At 37.5% G+C, this 21,556-nt stretch overlaps 1 protein-coding gene across 1 annotated transcript in view; it reads left to right on the forward strand.

Annotated features, from left to right (window-relative positions):
- SUCLG2 (succinate-CoA ligase GDP-forming subunit beta) overlaps positions 1 to 21,556 on the forward strand; it is a 125,653-nt gene that overhangs the window by 61,468 nt on the left and 42,629 nt on the right. The window contains exons 5-9 of the mRNA XM_065687355.1: positions 3,872 to 4,024; positions 5,025 to 5,114; positions 7,612 to 7,708; positions 12,418 to 12,579; positions 14,038 to 14,180. Of these exons, the coding sequence (XP_065543427.1) occupies positions 3,872 to 4,024; positions 5,025 to 5,114; positions 7,612 to 7,708; positions 12,418 to 12,579; positions 14,038 to 14,180 (645 nt within the window). The remainder of the gene's footprint in view (positions 1 to 3,871; positions 4,025 to 5,024; positions 5,115 to 7,611; positions 7,709 to 12,417; positions 12,580 to 14,037; positions 14,181 to 21,556) is intronic.

Genomic DNA, 21,556 nt, shown 5'->3' on the forward strand with positions numbered 1-21,556 from the left:
AGCAGTTCAACTAGTGGTATGCTAATGGTTTCCCCATTGCTTGTTAGATAGTAAAGAAAGCACGTTTAAAACAATTCATCTAGGTCATCAAAAGGCCATTTCCCAGAAAAAATAATGTCTTTTTAAGAACCTTTACCCTGTCCCACATTAGCTCACTCTAGGATCTATAAAATAGTTAAAGGAGTCGAGGCATTCATGTTTGTAGTACAAGGACTGCAATGTTCAACACTGAAATTTTAATCAACGGCCAAACAACAGTAATATGATTAAAAGTGTAAGTTTAGCTATATCTAAGATGTCATTTAATGCGGTGGGTAGTTAGTGCACAGGAAGTGCTAGACAGACTCTTTGAGCTTGCTAAGAGCAGTGGGGAAGTTGAGATTTAATAGCTGGCATTTTTGTTCTATTTCAAGGCATAAGCCCTCTCTGTATGTGAACATAAGTATATGTGAGTGTATATGTACTTAAAAGAAAATTGCAGTTCAGGGAGAAAGAAAAAGGCATGGGTTTAGGTTTTGTGGGTTTTGAACTTTTTTATGTTCTGCAAAGTTTGAATGAACTCGTATGTTTTAAAGAATTTAGGTAATACATGTTTTCCAGAAGGAAAATAGTTATTAAGTCACTTTCTGTGAGGCAATCAATGAGCTGGTGTCAAGTCAAGGGGTGGAAGTTGCATACCTTTGACATGTGTTTATAAGGAAGGAATGAAAGACAGGAATTTTCTGCAATTAGAATAATTTCTGAGCAGAAAGTGGAGTTTTCAGCTTTCTTCACCTGTGTACCTACTATGGAATTTAAAGCATGTTTGTGCTTAGTTAGATTGATGTTTCTCAAATAAATAGCAGTCTCCTCAGGTCCGTTGTAACTTGGAAGCTATTTTGTGAGTTTACATAAAATTCTCTTATGGCAGTTTGGAATTTGGAGAGCCTGGTTATCTGAGGAGACAGTCTTCTCTTATCATGGCAGCCTGAGACTTCATTACCTGTGTTTTCTCTCCAAGCAATAACAACATTTTGAATATTTGATTCAATATAAAAGAGCTGTTGTAGTTACCCTTATGAAATTAGATGTGTAATTTAAACTTTTAGGTAGTGGTTCAGTTTTAAGAAGGAAAGGTTGAAGTTGCCAGGTAGTTTTCAATAAAACTGATTTTTCCCCAGGACATTTGAAATATAGACCTGATGTGGTATAAAGAGATAATGATGCTTCACATTATTTATCATAAGCAAAACGGACAAAACATGAGAAGGATCAACAGTCTTACTCAGTTTCACTGCTCTTAACTGTTCATTGATGTGTTTGTGTTGGTTTTGTCATGTGAATGATAGGTAAGCTTTAAGACATAATACTTAAAAACCTTGAACACTGTTTTCCCTGGTTTTGCTCTGCATGAGACATGGAGGGTGGTGAAGGAAAGTAAATGCTTTGTTGGGAAAATGAGAGATGTTACACATCTGACAATTTTTACTCTACCGTAAGCCTGCCTACTACAAAGTAGATGGACATTCAGTAGTTTTGTGCATTAAGACAGAGAGAGAAGTATTTGATGATGTTGACATAGTTTTAATAAGCAATAGTGAGGACAATCACTTGGGTCAGAAGTAGCAGTTGAAAAGATACCTGATTTAATAATTTAAGTTCCACCTGCTGTGCTTGCAGATGTTTCTCTCAAGACTTACTCAGTCTCATCCTAAGTCTTGGATCATCCTGATCCTGAGCACAGCTCAGACAAGGTCTGGTAGCGCCAGGTGGTTTTATTTGACTTATGTATGTCTAAAACAATTGACTCACATTTTTCAGATACACTGATGCAGGACACATAAGAAGGTGAAAACATGCATGCAGGTAAAAAGTAGCAAATCAAGGATATATTCCATATCTTTGCGTGTTAATTTCTCACATCTTTGTAGATAGCCAAGCTATGTTTCCGAAGTTGGCTTTTAGCATCCCTTTATAGTAGCATAAAATAGGCAGATGCTTTTAAATATGGTAGTTTTTAAAGTTCTTGCTTTTCCCCTTCACCCTAGTTTTCTTTAGTTTGTCTTTGAACAGTTGCTATTAGGACTATTCCTTTGCATCACCTTATGTAAAAGAAACAAAATTGCTATGTTTCCAAATCAAAAACCCCATAAAGAAACAGCATCTTTCCTTCCATTCTGGCCACGGATTTATTTAATGCCTTGTCTCTTACTTTTTCTTTCCTGTTCTGGTAAGATGTACAGCCAGGCAGAAGGTACGTACAGTTGTTCTTGTGTACTTCAGAGCAAAATGTCAAAAAACCAACTTGTTTATAGACTTTGAACTGTGAAATCCCCAACAATACTTACTTGATGGAGCACATCTTGCCAGGTAGGCAGAGTTTGAAGACTGCAGGTGTATACATACCTCTTGGATCTGAGGAGTTTGAGCTGCTGACTGATGAATTAATTTCAAATGCATTTCACCTTATGTTTCATTGGGAGTGATGAATTCCATCTAAAATAATTGCCCAAAATTGTCCATTTATAAACAGACCATGTTAGAAAGGCATTGCTGCCTAATCCTAGTATTAACCTTAGGGAAGTGATTTTTCCTAACTTCTACTGCTTCCATTGAAAGATATGAAATAGTAGCTCTGCTAAGGAAGAATGTAATTCGTTGTCATAAGGAGAAGTGATAGTGCTAATTTAATTGCAGAGGTGGCTGTTCAACTTCCAGGTTGAAAGGCAGAACTGTATGCAGAGCAGAAATACAGCTTTTGCACCTGAGATGGTGGCTCCTATAATGGTCACGATGAACAATTAGTAATGAGCGTATGCAGATTTGAAGAGCATTTTGGGGCATTTATCAAAACATGGGTTTAGGAGCCCTTTGCCAAGTATAAAATTACGTAATCTCTGAAATTTCTTCAGTAGCTATTGTTAAACTTTTGCAGAAACTGACAGTTCAGATGAAGAGTTACTGTAATACTAAAATAGAAAGGACTTTGTTTTTACCATGGTTTTAGGAGGAGAGAAAAAGTTGTTACAAAGAATTTACCTGGACCATTTTCACCCCAATTTTAATGTGAATACTTCTAGATTCCAAACATGTAGGATTTGAATCATCTGTTGTGTTATGTGCCGAGTTATCTGTCAGATACTGGGAAAAAGGGGCTCTGTAGTTTATAGTAAATACCACAAATTAGTAGCTTTTTAGAAAACCAATTTTTTTATTTCTAGGTTGTGCGAGTATCTGAAGGTCACACATCTGCTTGTCTCTAAACTGAAAGTAAAAAGCTGGATGGCAGAATTTATCTGCAGCTCCTTTTCCTTAGGACGTAATAAGGCAGGTCTAGAATTCAGTGCTGAGATTGTAAGTGTAGGAGGGCCTTCTGTCAGAATGCGAAAAAGAACTTTAGCCTGAGGATTTACCAGTGAGGAATGGAGCTACTGATGAGATGCATCTGAAGGGCAGCATACCCTTTCTCACGTGTATGTGATTTGCAAACTGTACTCCCTTGTGACTCAAGTTGTTCTGTGGTTAGCTCTTTAAAGTGCATGTAAAAAGTTAGTATGGAGGTTTTCAGCAGCAGCTCCCATTCTCCTCTTGGAACAACCCCAACTCTTAGGTGTTCCTGGGTTGTGCTGCTTGTTACATGCACCAGTGAGAACAGCAGCATCAGGGGAGTCCCTTATTTAGGGAGAGAGGATTTCTTGGAGAAGAGATTACTGGGTTGTAATACCTTGTAAAGAAAGTGAAACAAGTATTTCTTTTCAGGATAGCAAGTATCAAACTGCTGTGTTTTAAGGCAGTGCAAAACCATGAGCCACCATGTTCTCTGCTTCACCAGCTAGATGGACCAGTCAGAACTGCTCATGTTTTGTGGTTTTTTTATTATCTGCATTTTCAGGTGATGGTTGCAGAAGCACTGAATATTTCCAGGGAAACATACTTCGCCATTTTGATGGACAGAGCCTGCAACGGACCTGTTATGGTTGGCAGCCCACAGGGTGGTGTTGATATAGAAGAAGTTGCAGTTACTAGCCCAGAACTTATCTTTAAGGTAGGAATATAATATTTTACCCTAAAAATTTTCCTTGTCAGTTATCCAAAAGAACATACCCATCTCCCCCTTACCACCACCACCCCCCCCCCGCCCTTTCTCCTTCCATTTTTCCTTCTGCTACATGTGGAAAGAAGACAGTAAGAACCATAAAAATTGTTTTACCCAATAGAGGATCAGACCTGTTATCTAGTAGATGAATGAAATATGTTTAACATCTGATTTTGTCAGTATTTGTCTCCAGCTCAATTAGAAAAAGAGTTTGGACCTGGGTTTTCTCTGATGCGTTGAACTTAATACCTGAGCTGTTTCATGATTGAGTTGCACTTTCAGGAAGGTACAGCTTGTTCACAGTGGGTCAGTGCCAGTATGGTTGTTGTTTCTGGAGTTGGTTATTTTTTCTCATTGACAGAATTGTTAATTGTTTCTTTGTACCTGAATGACTTTTGCAGCTGAAATACAACTGTTGTAATTGCTTTCTTAACGATGACTACATTTAAGTATTCTTCATGTTACTGTGGCATGGTAATGAGTAGATGAGCTATTAATCTGGGAAAATAATTGATACCATCAAGTGTAATTATTCAAACAGTTATAAAAATATTTAATGTGCATTCTAAAAATTACATAGACGTTCCAGTGTTACTGGGCAGTGACACCCCTTGCCTTGAAAGTATTCCAGAAGATGTCATTAAAATTAACAGACTAAATAGTCGTCAACGCCATCTGTACAGTAATTAAAAGTGAAAACTGGTGTCACATTGTCTTGTCAGAATGCCACCCTGAAGAATTCTGTATCTTTTTGGAAGGACTGTTTTGGAGTTGGTGTGGTAATTATACCCTATAGGCAGCTGCTGTAGCCTCAGTCTCGGAGAGCTCTGGCAAACAGCCATGCTTTAATTACTCATTTGCAAATGTATACTAAGTGCTTTCCTTTTGAAGTTCTAAATCTCCATTCAGGTTGAATATTTAGTTATATTTATGCACGCTATTGTTGCAGGAGGAAATAGATATTTTTGAAGGCATAAAGGATCATCAGGCATTGCAGATGGCAAAAAATTTGGGATTCAAAGGACCTTTGCAACAGAAGGTAACTTGACTATTTCCTCCTTTTTTACTGACAGCATTTTAGCCCAGCCGTACAATAAATGCTTTCCAAATAGACACGAAAAGCCAAGTGTCCATTAGATCAGGAGTGTTTTGACATTTTAAATACTAAATTTTACCTAGATAATTGTCATCAGGCTTTAGCAATTTGAATAAGCTCCTTATTGTTTTAGAGTGAAAGTTCCTGGTCTTTGGTGACAACATGCTGTTACACCACATGGGATTCTTTTGATTCCGATGGAGCTCAGTGAATTACATGGGTAGAGGTGTTTTGGAAAATTTGGCCCTTAATATGGGAGAATCTCTCTGGGTAATTGAAGCCTTTTTTTTCTGACCATCAGCTCAAACCCAAAATGCAGCCAGCTTGTTGTCTGTTCAATATCTCTTTTATATGTATGTGTATATATATATATATATGAATTCCATATTGTACACAAATATGTGAGATATTTGGCCTTATAAATCATTTTGCAGAGAAGAGAGATTGTTTATGTTACTTTTGTCTGTTTTTTTCCCCCATAGTATCAAACTGTCATTTCTGTAGAACTCCTTTATTTTTAATTCAATGGTTTTAATTATTTTCTATCCCAACCATGCAATTAAAAAACGAATACTCATTAAGTTGATTAACACACATTTGAAGATTTAGCTGTATATCTAATGAGGAGGAATGATTATGTAGAACCTTTCAGCCCTTGAGTTCTGGTACTTAATAATTAACAGCAATGTACGGACTTTTCAACAATACATTTAAATAATGCTGCAGTGAATGCATTTCTTTCCTTGTGCTATGAGCTCAAAGGAATTTACTGAAGCAGAGGGACATAGTTTTTATTCAGACAAATCCTGGTATCTACTTACACATTCACTGTTTCTAGGTTAGGATTTTATGCTTTGCCTCAAAGAGGCTCAGTGATTGTAAACCTTGAGAAAGAGAAGTGTTGGCATTAAGTTACCTCTTTCAGAAACATAAAATTATAGAATAGAATCATAGAACAGTTAGGATTGGAAAGGACCTTAAGATCATCTAGTTCCAGCCCCCTGCCATGGGCTGGATTACCTCACACTAGACCATGTCACCCAAGGCACTGTTCAGCCTGGCCTTGAACACTGCCAGGGATGGAGCATTCACAACTTCTGTGGGCAACCTGTGCCAGTGCCTCACCACCCTCACAGTAAAGAACTTCTTCCTTAAATCTAACCTGGACTTCCCCTTTTTACGTTTAAACCCCTTGTCCTATCACTAAAGTGCCTGATGAAGAGTCCTTTTCCAGCATCTTTGTTAGGCCCCTTTCAGGTATTGATGCTGAAAGATGGAGCAGGGCTTAATAATGTTAAGTGATTCTGGTGCTCTGTTACACTTACAGCAGTGTAATAGGGCAGCAACAGCTTTTCAGGTTGCCCAGAATCAATGTGGGGTTGCACAGTGGAACTTTTCCCCAGCGTCACTGTTGACAGCTATACCCATTGGTATTAGGACAGGTTGTCAACTGAGTGTGCATGCTTCGTAAGCAATTTGTATGTTGCTTCCAAACAGTAACTCTTCAGAGAGTCTTAAGACGTGTTGATCCCTGAACTGGGGTTGGAGTTGAGCCTTTCCGATCATATAGTGTTTCCTCTCTTATAAATGGCACTGCGAGAGAAAGCTAACTTCTGTCATTTTATTTCCATTCACTTTGCTTATTAGGAGAGATCCCAAATGTTTTTGGTGTGTGTACTTCGGTCAGTTGGTCAGTAATGAAGGAATAAATGTGAATGCTTCTTTATTGGTGCACTTCATCTGCAAACTTACTCAGCTGATTGGTTCATCACACACTGACAACCTAAGGGTTGTTTTTTATGCACATTCATGTTGCTGTTGCTTAAGCTGTTCTATTAATGGAAGAATGTTCTAAGAACAAAAGACTTGGAAGTTAGTAGTCACAATGCTTTCAGCCACAGAACCAGTCACAGAGCTAGATGGTGCGGAACAGTAAGGAATAAGCAAGACTATCTTGTGAAGAGTAAGCAAGATGCTTCTGACACAAATTCTTCAAGGAAACATTTCAGACTGATCTAGGAAGGAAAAATGTATTTTTTTCTGAAGTCATAATGTGCAGATACTGCTTTATGGTTTCTGAATTTAGACTGATTAACGTGGATGCAACTTAGATCTCAGCGTGCTGGAGAATATGTCATTATGAGCTCTTCACATTAAACTTGTCATCGTTATCGTGCTCTTTATTTTGTAGAAAATCTTCAGTTTGTGTAGTCTTTAAAAGCTCAGTCACTAGATGTTATGCAGTACCATCATGCTATGTGATAGCTGGTTTAGGTACTATTCAATTATGATTAAAGAAACAGAAATAAAAGTAGTAATTATCTAGATCTAGTGTGCAGTTGAATACATTAAAAATAATCGATAATTGTTTACCTCTGCCTTGAAAACATGAACTTCTGTTTTTCTTTGTGGTAATTGTAAATCACTTGGTCAAATTTAGGCAGCGGATCAAATTAAGAAGCTGTATAATCTGTTCTTGAAAATTGATGCCACTCAGGTTGAAGTGAATCCCTTTGGTGAAACTCCAGAAGGGCAAGGTAAGAAATGGAAGGAAACAAATTAATGCATTATAAGTCTTTATTTATCCAAACTATAAATTAAATTGTGTAGAAAGCTGTAAAAGCAGCTTTGCATTAATTTGATTTTGTAATGTAATTTAAGCAACATTCATTAATATTCCCATGGCAGATTTTACATTGCAAAACCTTTTGTTATTTCATGCAAATAATCAAAGTATTGGCTTCTACATGTTGTGTTTGATAAGAAACAGTAACGTTTTCTGCTTTACTACTCTTTGTACAAGTTAGGTTATTTTTGGTTTGGGTGGGTTTTTTTGGTGTTTCGGGTTTTTTTGTTTGTTTTTGCTGTTAGACTTACTGAGATTGTGTGGCAAGAAACTTGTTCTACATATCTAAGCGTGTGGGTAAGTTAAAATTTTAAGTGCATGACTACAGTCTTCTAGAGCACGAGAGAGGTTCCAGCTGGAACTGGTATTTAGATACATCATTTGGGAAGAAAAGGGGTAACTGATCTGCTTCCACCGGAAATACAGGGCTAAGAAGGTATAACATAAAAATACGGCACTGGATTACCTTTAATATCATTCTAGTGGTTGGTTTTCCAGCTGAAACCTTTCCTTCCCTTTGCCTTTACCCCTTTTAACAGGCATTAGGAATGTGGCTGCTTTATTGCTGTTCTAGAAACTTCTGGGAAAAGATCCCTGCTGTGTCAGTTAAGAACATGAGTTGCTGATATTGTATAAAAGAGCATTTTTTAAATATTATTTATGTGTCCACAGCTAGTTTGTAAAGTAAGCAGCTTTTCACTAAAAATCTATGGTTTTGGCTCAGTTGGTCAGGAATTCAGATGCGGAATTGTGGCTAGAAAGTATGCGGTCTCTTCCTATTGTCCAAAGTTTTTCTTCCCTTTTTAACAATACAAAAATTAATGCTAAAGAATTGGCAGAGAATTGTCCACTGCTTAAAAGGAAAACTCTGCTGGTAATGAGCTCTGAAAAGCTCTAAAAGTTGTAAAACAAATCCTGCCCCACCCTGTTTTACTGATGCATCTTAAATGATGATGCTCTTTGTGATAAAATAGGCTCTGGGGCACAAAAATGCTGTATCATAAAGTGACATTTTAACTATAAAAAGGAAAATCATGTCTATTAAAGTAGGTGGGGATAATTCAGAGATAATGATAAATATTAAATATGCATCTTTTTTTTAACATATTAAGCTGTTTTCAGGTTACACTAAGCTGGAAGAACATATTTATGGCTTAAATATATGAATTCTGCTTTGATAGCAGACCTTTTTTCAAATTCCTTCTCTGTTGTGGTTGGGTGTTTGTGTGTGTTCTTGCCACCAGAATCCTTTAGCTCTCTGGATAGAGTTTACTTCATGAGAGTGATTTCCTCCAAATGCCTTAACTCTTTATCTGAGAATCTCTCGCAGCACTGTGTGCTCAGATTTCTTAATTTGAAGTACCATGATAATGGGTACATTGAATCAGTAGTTTCTGCATTATAAACCTCGCTCAGCTTAATAAATGTAAGTCACATTTTTAGGAGCTAACTCTGGCTGTATTAGTTCTTACGCACTTTGTGAAATGTGTGCTGGCAGAAAGAAGCAAAAAGCCCTGCTGTTGACCAGTGCAGTTCTATCATATGCTGTATTTTAAATGGAAATAGAAAATACGCCTTCAGAACCTAGTAGTAGACTCTTGTTTTCCCCCCCATTTAAATAGATCTGTTGACCTCATTAAAATCAGTTTGGAATGAGGTTAGATCATCTTCATTCTGTGTTGCATAGTGAAGTTAAAGCAGAACAATAAAATAGGGCCTTGTAAAATGAATGGTCTGGATTTTGCAAGTTCTAGCAACATGGAACATGGAACACTTTTGACTATTTGAAGGTGAATGGTACCTTTAAAATAGGTACAACAAAAACTGCTGGAATTTCCTGCAGGTTATGATGTTCAACACAAATTCATTGGTATGCTTGTCCACCGTGGCTGATGTACTTACAAGGCTTATTCTGTGGGTTCAAGACCACTGATACTGTAAAAACAAAATATCCTTTCTCAAAACTTCGTGAAATAATTATTAAGTAGAATAAATGACCAAGGTACCTTAATCATAGAATCATAGCATAATTATGGAAGGTACCCAGTAGTTCTTTTGCTCAGTCAGATATCAAGAATTTGGGACATTTATCACAATTGCCTTCTATCAGAGCTTGAGGTGAGCTCTTTTTGCCAGGACTAGGTTGTTCTGGTACTCGCACTTGGCATATTTAGTGAGGAGGGCTTAATTTGAGGGATGGTAGGGGGTTTTATGCTGTTTTTTCTGAGGTTGTTCTGCATGTGTTTCACATCCAGGAATCTGAGGAGCAGAAACAGAGTGGGTTTCAAACTGTGAAAGCCATCTTACTAGCAGGCACACACAGAAACCTTCCTGTGCTTTATTTCTTTTTGCTAGCAGTTTCTCCATCTGAAATGTCTTAAAGAAGAATAAAGATAAAACAAATGGAAAAACATTTGAGTAGCTTAATGCAGTTATTTCTAATGATAAAATACAAGTCTCTGTATGAAGACCATTATTCCTGTCTAAGTAATGGTTGAGATGGAGTCATTTCTTGCTGTGCTTTGTGTTTTTCATTTGTGCAATTTCCATTAGAAAATACATTGTCATATGCATTTCCTTTTGTTTAATTTTGTAGCAAATTCTTTGTTAACACTATTGGGTCAGAAGCCTGTAACTGCCCCTTTATTTGGGTTCTTTTGTTTGCTCTCAATGTAAGCTGTTGAATTGGCAGATGACAAAAATCCCACACTTCTAGCAAAAACAACAAAAGTACTCCATGAATACAAGCGCTGGAGCTTTCTTTGATATTTGTTTAGACAAAAAAAAATCCATTTGTATAATCTATCATGCATGTAACAATGTGCTTTTGATGGTGCAAATGGGTTGATAAATATTAATAGATGTTTTTCCTGCTACTTTGTACAGCATAGCCTTTGTTAAAGGTGACTGTTCTGGAGAAGTGAGATTCTATTAATGTGACATTGAAAATGTTCATGTCTAAGGTAAACAAACTCTGCAACTGCAGTTTTACTCTAGCTTTGAGTTGTTTTAGCAATTCAAAGAACTTAGAGCTTGAAGAAGAAAAATGGTACCAGTCTTAGTTCATTGTTAAAAAAAAGATGAAAGCAGCTCTAGTACAGTAGAACCGTATTATGAACATTGGCAGATTCCCACTTCATGGTTGACTGGGTGAGATCTAGACTCTTCCAAGAGAGATTTATTATACACAAGCACACATGACTAGTTCTCTGAAACTGCAGTCATGTGAAATTTGGTCGTGTTTCAATTTAATCTGGTATTGGTTACAACTCCAACGTGCAAAGACACGCACAACCTGCGGCAACATCAGAAAACCAAACCAGGAAAACCCAATGCAGATCAAAACGTACGATTGAGACTCTCCTGTTTGTTCAAATCTTTTGCTATTTGCTTCAGTATTTTCCTCCTGAGTTTTAAGCAATTGCATATTGAGGAAAAAAAAAAAGAGAGGTGTTTGTGCCACCAAAAAAGATTGTGAGTAGTTGTTTAACTAGTGGGTATCTGTATCAAAGACTTAAAATTGTCTTTTTAATTGCAATTCACCTTTAGTTGCAGAGGAGTGTACAATTCTTGTGAGACATGCACGTGTAACATGTATGTATTTCAATGGTGATACGGATCAAAACAAGCAGAAAGAGAAACTAATATTAGAGTTTTCTGGATGCAGCATTTAAAGGCACTTATTTCTGACTGGCTTGCGTTGAGAAATCAATTATGCTTCAGTCAGTAATTATAATCTAGGTATAGTACAAGTCACCTCACTTGAATGGTGAAATGATAAGTGTATAGTCTTACATTTACTTAGAACATTTTAATCTAATGAGGTGTTTGCCTATGCAAACCCATAGAAATAATGAGTCAGTAAATAGGCAAATAACCCATTCGCTCTGTGTGCATTTCTGTTGCTGATGTTTTTATGTTAATGTTATGTCTACCAGCTTGTCTTTTGTATCTATTATTTAATACAGTCAGGTTTAGCAACTTATTAATTTGTTTTTACAGCCATAATGGGTGTTGACATTGATGAGAAGTTTTGTATTTCTTTTGTAAATTTTGTTTAGCTGTAATCTTTTGATCATTTTAAACATCCATTGGCTTAAAGTTGTAATTCAGATCTTTAGGGAAATAATGTGTGTGTAGCTAATAACGTTATAAATTAAAACTATGGCTAAGGAAAGCATTGTGTGTTGCTCAACTATAAATGAGTGCATGTTACCAAGCATTGCTTTGGGATGCTAACCTGTTATTTGTTACATCTGTTGTACTTTCAGTGTTTTTGAGAGTAGACTCTCTTATGAATCTAACGTCCAAATCACACAAACTGGCTTCATAATTTACATGAACATTGTTTAAAGCAAACACAGAAGATCATCTGTGACAAGGGCTGTCACACTGTACTAGTGTGGAGATGCTTGCTTTTCTCAGTATAGGATTTAAGAAAAAATTGCCCTTATTTGCTGTATTCAGTGCTAGAACTTCAGCTTATCATATGTTGGAAGTGACCTCAGTCCTAAAGTAACTTTTTCCCCATCTCTGCTGTAGTAGTCATAATATTTCAGAAGCTCTGTGTGACTGTGATCTCTAAATGCCTGCGTGTTGTCTTATTCTTTTATTCTTTAGTTGTTTGTTTTGATGCCAAGATAAACTTTGATGACAATGCAGAATTTAGGCAAAAAGAAATATTTGCCCTGGATGACAAGTCTGAAAACGAGCCTATAGAGAACGAAGCTGCCAAATATGACTTAAAATACATAGGACTGGATGGAAATATTGCTTGCTTTGGTAAGAACAAATAAATCCAAAAGACATTTGAAGACAAATTCATACTTGTTCAGTGCATAGACTTTGTTTACATTCTGACATTCAGTCCACCCTTAACAGTATTTCAGCCTGTTTTGCTTCGGTTGTCTGTCCTTCCACAAGTTCTTGCAGGAATGAAACTAGAACTGTGTGCAAACTGTGGTGAAGGCTACAGCAGACAGGCCAGGGCATGAGGGTGATCAGGGAGAGGGCCGGCTGAGGGAGAAGGTTTCTACCTACTGAATTGTTAAGATGATGCGATTGGTCCTCCCAGTAATAGAAACAAATCAAGAAAAGTAATCAAAAATCAATCATTAATTATCAAAACTCAGTCTGTGTTACTTAAAAGACACTGCAAAAGTATGTGCATAAAAACATTATATTCCCACTTAGAGTTGAATATCGAACTCCATTTTTCCTTTAAGGAAGGTTGTTAAAAGCAGAATATCAGCTTCTTATTTTCCTGAAGTTTCTGTAGGACAGAAATGACTTTTCTCTTTAGAAGAGATAAGTAAGAAGGTGAGCTGTGCTCTAAATAATTTTCACATTGTATAAATGCTTTTAGCCAGTACATTTTATTATGAATCTAATTGAATTAGGCATTTTATTTCAGCTTGGTGAGAAAATGTCTTATATTTGATTTTAAATTTTATTTTATTACATTTATTTTATTATTTTTTATTAAATATTTTATATTTATATTGCTTAGATGTGTACTCTAACCATAAATCTAGAAGATACTGTTAACGCTTTGCAGTTAGTTTCAGTGACAGTGAGACTTTGATCTTAATTTATAAAACAAAACCAACAAAACAACAACAAAAAAAACCCAAATGGTAATTGGTAACACTATGATATATTACTGTTTCTTTAGTCTTAGTTATTGCTGTTGAATTGCAGATGACACAGAAGATTTCCTTTGTCTAGCAGGAGCAACTTGCTGGGGACAAGTAATTCTCTCCTACTTTTCCTAGCTTAAAGGATGTGTGTGCCCCTGGGATTGCTTCTAAACTAATGCAAATGCAAAATAAAAAGCAGTTTCAGGAGCATTTATCCCCAAAATTTAGCTGTCTCTTTTACAGTAATACAAGACGTCATCTACTGCTATCAGAATGATGGAGGGGAGCTTAAGGAGTCAATTTGTCCTTCATGCCTCGTGATGTGATCATTATTCCAAGAAGTTTTTGTGTGCCCATAATTAAGGAAAGGTGCACATCTAAGTCCTAAAGATACAGTTAAAAAGAAATCTAAATGTTGGTGTGTGTGTGCACCAGAGTTTGAATTATTTGTTGCTTTGGATATCCTTGAGTAGGTACTGATCCATTTAGAAATAGGCGTTCATGAGCTGTGTTATGTGGTTGTGCTTATATGTTTTAAACTTTTTCACAAATCTTATATACTTTTATGTGAAATATAAGTACTTGGTTTTTACGATTACAGTCAATGGAGCTGGACTTGCAATGGCAACATGTGATATAATATCCTTGAATGGTGGAAAGCCAGCCAACTTCTTGGATTTGGGTGGTGGCGTGAAAGAAGCACAAGTATATCAAGCATTCAAGCTGCTGACTGCTGATCCAAAGGTAAAAAAGGTGGTTTTGGACCAGAAGCTTCCCCGTGCAGTAATGCTAATGTTCTATAACACAGCTGTATGCTGAAAAATAGAGATAATGGTGTGAACACTGAGGAAGAGTTACTTAAGGGGCGATCTGGAAGGAAAATGATTTCACTGTGAACCACTGGCCTGACTTTTCAGTTCCTGGTCCACGTGCAGGTTTGCTGGCTTTGTCTCCTTTATCTCTTTTTTCCAGTGCTTCCATCCATTTTCCTCACGTTCGTTTTGTCTGTGATATGAACTCCTCTAAATACCACCTTCCAGTAAAAATTACATCTCTATAATCGTATATCCTGTGCAGCAGTGACAAAATGTTGTGACTTTTCACATAGAGATGAATATTGTTTGTAACAAAATTTCAAGGCAGAATCAGGAAGAAAATTTGCAGTACAAAACAAGCACAGGTTGACTTCAGATTTTAAGCTCTTTGCAGTTGTAACACTCCTTGCATGTTTTTAAGGCACATAGTGTCTCGACCGTTCAACTGTACTAGAGTCAGTCAATATTCAAAACATTCTTCCTGGACCTTTTTGCACATGCATAGATGGGGTCATGCTGACCTTCTGTTTGTAGAGCTCTAGACTTACATTCTTCCCAAGACCCACAGGAAGAGAACTGGTTATCTCCTTCTGCTTAGTGATTGCATAAACTTCAAGTTACTAGTATTCCTAGAAGAACACAGACCTGGAGAAGCAGAGAAGCAAGATACCTTACTTGGGGCAGAAGGGACGAAGGATGTATTTGAGATTCATGTTAGAAAACCTGGTAGTTTCCTTCATTGTCTGATGCTAGTAGACAGTGTTGTGCTTGTCTTCATTTGTGGAGCTTTATCCTCAGGGCATTGCACAAAGATTTGCTCGCATGTGTCTGAGTTGTTCTGTGGTGTGTGTTTTATATGATGATCAAGGTCTGGCTGAGATGTAATTGAGCTTTAAAACTTGTGTTGATGGAGAAGCAGGTGCAGTAAAGTCTTAAATATGCAACTTAGCTGATGATTATCAGTATACTAAACACATTCATCTGCCTACTACAGCACATACAACAGGTATTAATTTTGGTGATGAAGCTTACTGAGTTTAAACAATTTGAAAGCAAAAAGGCACTTCAATAGCGCTCAGGTCTATAACATCGGCATGCCAAACATTTGACTTGTAAATACATCCTTCTTCTATTATATATTCTGCTTATATATTACTGCTTTATACTACCTGCTTGCACCAGGGCTAATAAAGCTACACAAGTAAAAGGTAGCACGGGAAGAACCTGATACAGTGATTTATGTTTGTGTTTATGCACAGCTATAGCTGTGCCATTCCTGGCTTTGACTTGCTGAAGATGCAGAAGGTTTTATCCTAAACGCAGCACAGTTCATTCCTCATTAATTTGTTGCATCCTCTTTTCCTTTTGAATGCCTTTTCTGATCTTCCTTCATTCACAGGAAGAATCATGAAACAGCTCCCTCTTGCCTGTTCTGTTTATTGCACTCCAGGAAAAAAGGGGAAGATGTTATTAGCATTAGTTCTTTTGAGCCTAGTTCTGCATATGACCACAGATGTGATCCTTGAGAAGCTTAAAGTTAGTCACTTCAGAACTGTTTCTTGTCAGCCCTTACAGTGTGGCTGATCTGTATTTTATGTCAGCGTGACCATCAGCAATACTGTTCCAGTTCCATGAGACATCAGGTGAAAAACTTCTCTTAATGGCAACTGCTAAAGAATATGCAGGAGATAAAATTAGAACTAGGGAAGATACGCAGATATCCTGGCACATAACAGGAGACTGTAGCAGCCCTGGCAGTTACATCAGCCGAACATCAAAGCCCTTGATTGTCTTACAGCTCTTCAGTTAATATTAATGTAAGTTTAGTAGCTATTAGAACAATAAACACGTCATATTTTATTTCTTTCTGTTCAGAAAAGATAGTAAGTGTTACTTCCTCTCCTAATACACCATGTCCATTAGATCACTAATACACAGTAAAATAACTGAATGAATCCTCTCTTTTCTTAACTGGTAGTAGGCTTTTAACCCCAAGAGTTGTCATGGCTACCTTTAACCTGATTCCCACCTTGTTTGAGAAGATAAAAATTAGCTCTTTGGAACTTGAGGGACAATTAATTGCTGTAAATATCTCCAGACAACATTAAGCTGAGAAAGACTGAACAAACAAACAAGCTTGCAGGGCTGTAATATAAAGAAGTCCTGTCTTTTAGTTGCACTGAGACGTGGCACTTGCAGCATTAAGGACATTGCACAAGAAGAAATCTTCCAGAAGGAAACATTCAACTGCACTTTGAAATAGATCTTTAAAATGTCTGTTTTGTATTAAAGCAACACAATACAGGTATGCGGTGATTTGATTTGATGAAGCTGGGGATATTGTTTTTGAGAAAGATGAAGATGCTGGCTGCTGTGCTGCTGGTTTAATCTGGCTGTTGTCAGGGTCTATAATCCTAAAAAAAAAAAATTAAAAAAAAAAAAGATAAAAAAGGGGTATTTTTGTTGCAGAAGGTTACCCACTGGCTTTGAATGGAAATGCTGTCTCTGGAGTCAGTGACTCTTTTATATTCTGCCAGCCTTGTTTGCAGCCTGCCGTATCCAGTGCCTCCTAGGTCACACAGGTCACTGCAGTGGTTCTGAATTCCTTTTTCATTTCACTATCTAAATTCCAGATTGTTTTTAACTTTCTTCCTTCCTGCCTGTCTTATTTCTGTGACTTTGTGCTGTGTGTCTGCTTTGGCAGAAAATAAGCTGCCTTCCTGCATTTCAGTTAGTAACAAGAAAGGGGAAGGTGGCTCAATTCTGGGTGTTGAAGCTGCTGGGAGGCACTGCGGGAGCGTCATTTCTCCTGCTTGTGCCACAAGTCAGGTAGAGGAGGTATTTCCTTTGGTATTTCAGAGGCCTGAGTGATGCCTGGATGAATGAGGTGCTGTTTCAGCTATCCTTACTGAAGTCTTCATCCTTAAGTACTCTCATGTCCTTACCAAGCTCAGTAGGTGCTCATTTTTATTCATGCTGAAGACCTGGCTTGTTACATTTACTGCATGATATCTGTTTATAGGATTTAACAAGGTTTTGGAAATAATAATAATTTGAAATAATAATAATAATTGAAATAATAATAAGCTGAAATAATAATAAATCTGCTGTCCAGGGCACTGAAGCTCCTCTCTCACCATGCTCTGCACCATGGGCTGCAGGGGAGTCTCTGCCCCAGCATTTAGAGCATCTTCTCCCTCCTTGTGCACTGACTTGAGTGTCTGCAGGGCTGTTTCTCTCACATACTCTTACTCCTCTCTCCAGCTGAAGTTACCATTGCACAGGGTTTTTTTCCTTCTTAAGTACGTGCTACCACCTTCACTGGTGGGCCCAGCCTTGGCCAGCAGCAGGTCCATCTTGGAGCTGGAGGGCAATGGCTGTGTTGGACATTGTGGAGCCTTCTAGCAGCTTCTCATGGAAGACTTGTCCATAGGCCCTCCACTACCAAAACCTTGCTATGCAAACCCAGTAAAAAAAGCAAAGTACATTGTAAGCAGTTTTGGTTTACCAGTCACTGACTGTAGTCCTTAACAGTCGTCTCCTGTTAGAAAGTATCACTGGAATATGGGCAGTTAAAGGCCAAGATTGTTATTCTTGTTCTCTTCCCCCTAAAGCTCCGTTGAGAACCTTTTTTGAAGCCTGTCATTGATGATGTGACTAAAGACTTCCTAAATCAATTGATGTTAACAAGTGTTTGCTTGTCATTTAAGCAAAATACTATTGACAGATTGACAAACATGTCTCTGGAAAAAAATATATTCCATATTGACATCTGTTAACTCATATCCAGGGAATAATTAATATCAAATACACACAGAAATTTGTTGGTGTTTTTTTTCCTTTAGCTACTCTTTAGTCTGAATTCAGATTATTGTTAATATGGAATAGGCATTCTTATTCCTGTCACTTTTCTTCTTTTCTGTTTGCTTATGTCAGAAGCATCTCCACCCACCTCAGTTATGGGAAAAGTAACGTGTCTCACCACTGAGTGTGAAGCAGAGGTGTTGGGGCTTTTATTTACCAGGCATCTGAGAGAACAGCATTGTGAAGGAGGGTATCATTAAATCATATTTTTGCAATTCACTTACTTTCCAGCTGTGCTTGTTGTGAAAGTAATACACTTTATCCATCTGTATATAAGAAGACATTTTTATCATGGGTTTATCCTTTTGGCCGGAGTAATTTTTAGTATTAGTTTTCTTAACATTGCAGTCCTATATGTGGCAACAGAAGGGAGAACATTATACTAGGAGGAAAGATTTAGGATATTCTTTTCTTAGATTTCAGAAATAAAAATAAGGTTGTCTTGTAGAATTTATTTGGTGTTTATTTCAGGGGAATTAATTCAGAATTGGGTGAGCTAGCTCAGTTAAGACAATTCCGAAAGTCTGCAAACGTTCAGGCGGTTTGGTGTGTTGTAACTGCATCAGTGTTACTGGAGTGTTTGCTCTCACTTTGCAACTTTACACAAAGACCTGCTCCCAGTTTTAGGGGGAAAAGGCTCTTTTGTGTATGGCTTTTAAATAGGCTTCACTGTGTAGCTGAGAGGTTTGTCCTGGAAGTCGTGGAAAAATGTGTCTTACTCAGTGAGTCTGTGACTAGTGTTTGACTGTTGGGTTACAAGGCTGAGCCAAAACGGGGTTTTGGTAGATAAGCTCCTTACAAGTTGCCAGGTATTTATTCCCAACCAGTTATTCCCTGCATCCTGCCCTCTGAGGCATCATTTCAAACAGTCTGGGAGAAAAGAGAATGGAAGAAGAAGAGGGGAATGTTGTCACATGGTGTTCCTGATCCAGGACTGGGCACCGAGACATTATAATCACATCACATAAAAATTATGTCAGCGGCCAGCTTCAGCGTGCGGGCAGTTTGCACAGCTATTTAGTGTGATCTGCAGAACGTCTGTGGCAGTATTAGGCATGCCAGTCAGTCAAGGCTATCAAGTCTGTCTTGACTAAGAGGAAGAGAGCATCAAAGGCAACATCCAGAAGCAAAGAAACAAGTTGATGGACTTTCTTCTAGGGCTGCGTTTGCCCAGTGAGGAGTCCTGTTAGTCCTGGACATTTTGTGTGGAGTGAGAGGAGGGTGCTTTAGAGAGTGGGGACTGTTAAGCTTTAAAGGCATGAATAAAAAATAGGGTGTAGAGGTTTTAAAAATACAAACATTAAAATACCCACACTTTCTGTGATACTGAGCCTTATCCCCATTAGAGCATAGGCTGGTTGTGAATAGTTTGTCATGCATTTTTGGTGTTTCCCTCACTAATTGTCAGTGTTACAGTAATGCAAAAACACAATTCAGTAGGATGAGATAAGCTTCTCTATCACACATGCAGTCTATTTCAGTGTCTGTGTAATGTTGCTGAAATTAAATAGCATTCAGTTAAGGACATATACTAGACTGTTAGCGCTGGATTTGGATTGTCAGAGTGCACGTCATTTCACATAACGCAGGGGAGCCCTGTTCTTACATAGTCATTAGAAATCTTTCTGCTTTCTTATTCAACTATCATGAACCCTTTACACACTTCATTACCCAGCTTTTCTTTACACAGCCTGAAAAGGCTTTATGACTTGTGTGTTTTTCTGATTCATACAAGAGAGTGAAACATCATATGATGTTTTGAGTACTCTGAAAGCTGTAGGTGAAGAGTTATTGTATTGAAAAATATCTGTGTGTTACAGTACAGAGTTCCACGAGTTCAGTGTTCACAACTCTGCATAGCCCTAAAGGGGCTGGATATCTGAAAATGGTGACACTTCAATTTAGTGGCTGCTTTTGAAAGTTCAGGCTTTGATTGCTCTGGTGTCCCGCTCTGTGTGAACTGTAGGTTATAATACTCATGTACCACATATGACTGCTGTCAACACAATCAAAAATTACATAGTCCATTAAAGAAATTAGGCACTATGGAAATGATAAAAGTTATTCCTGTTATTCGAGTGTTAATTACGTGTTCCTCTACTGCTTTTTACAGAGCCCTATCCCACTGCCAGTTCTGTATTCAGCATGGTTTTTGTAGAATTGAAATGCTACATTTTAAAAAAGAAAGTCATAATCGATAAACCTGTTGGGTTCATGTTGCAGTTTTGACACTTCTGTAAGACAGTGTCATTGAAGTATACCACATAGTTTTTGGAAGATGGATCTTACAATGTCATCTTCATATTATCACCTAATAGAACGTAGAGACCCCCTTTTGCCTTGGGGGTGCCTGAACACATATGGAGAGACTATTCTTTTGTCTTACTTAAAATACAATCTCAAATGTTGAAAGAGGAACCAGACACAAAAAGGTGAAGGAAACCTTCAGTTAACCTGGATAATCTGTCCAGTGTTGCAAGTCAGTGTCTGACACAGTAAGGTGAGTAGTAAGGTTTAAATGCAGCAAAGAAACAGAAGTTGGCTGTTCTGAAAATTGTCCATCATAAAGGTAGTTGAGTCCTACAGCAGTTTATTTTAGGAACTTACAGGCTATCCAGCGCTGCAAGTTTCTAAGAACCCGCTAAATAAAAACGTAGCCAGAGTGTTTCAGGATGAGTTGATTCTCCTTGGCGCTGGTTATGGTCTAGAGGTTTGTTTTCCTCTTTCAGAGAATAGCCCTAAATTGTCATAGGATGACACCTTGTAGAGGTAGAAAAGACCTATTTGAGCACAGAAACATCTTGTAAAGCTGGGGAAAGTTGACAAAGGTATATTGTATTTTCTGCCTCAGAAATCTGTACAAATACTCTGCCTTTAACCAAGGATATTGGAGCAGCTCATGGTTCTTTAATGGATTCTGTAGGATTTGAGTTTATAGGAGTAATTTAGAAATTTCCACACATTTTTATTAGCACTGCATTGGTGAGAAAATGTAGAGTAATAGAACTTTAACAAGGATTTCTTCTAATGTGTCTCTACAGTTTTGCAGGAATTAATGTGAAATGACTAGTCATCTTTTAGAGCACTTAAAGTATTGAAAAGGCATTTTCTCCTCTCATTGAAGCATTTTGAGAGACTGATAGCATATTGCCAATATTTATGAAAATGTGAGGACAATTATGCATTTAAGCTGCATAATTGAATTGTCTTGATTTATAATCAAGAGTAATGTATTTTTCAAGAGCATGTGTAGTATCGAGCCCTAAGTAATTGATATGTAAATATACTGTAACATGAATCTCCCATTATTTATAGGCACTGACAAGTTGAATGCTTTTTGGCATTTTAAAGTTGGCTATAATGAATCTTAAAAACTGGCTGTGAAAATAAGCTTACTAAGAAGGAAGAAAACTTGCAGAGGTTCTGTAATTGCCTCCTTTG

Source organism: Lathamus discolor, chromosome 7 (assembly GCF_037157495.1).
Source record: "Lathamus discolor isolate bLatDis1 chromosome 7, bLatDis1.hap1, whole genome shotgun sequence".
NCBI lineage: Eukaryota > Metazoa > Chordata > Aves > Psittaciformes > Psittacidae > Lathamus > Lathamus discolor.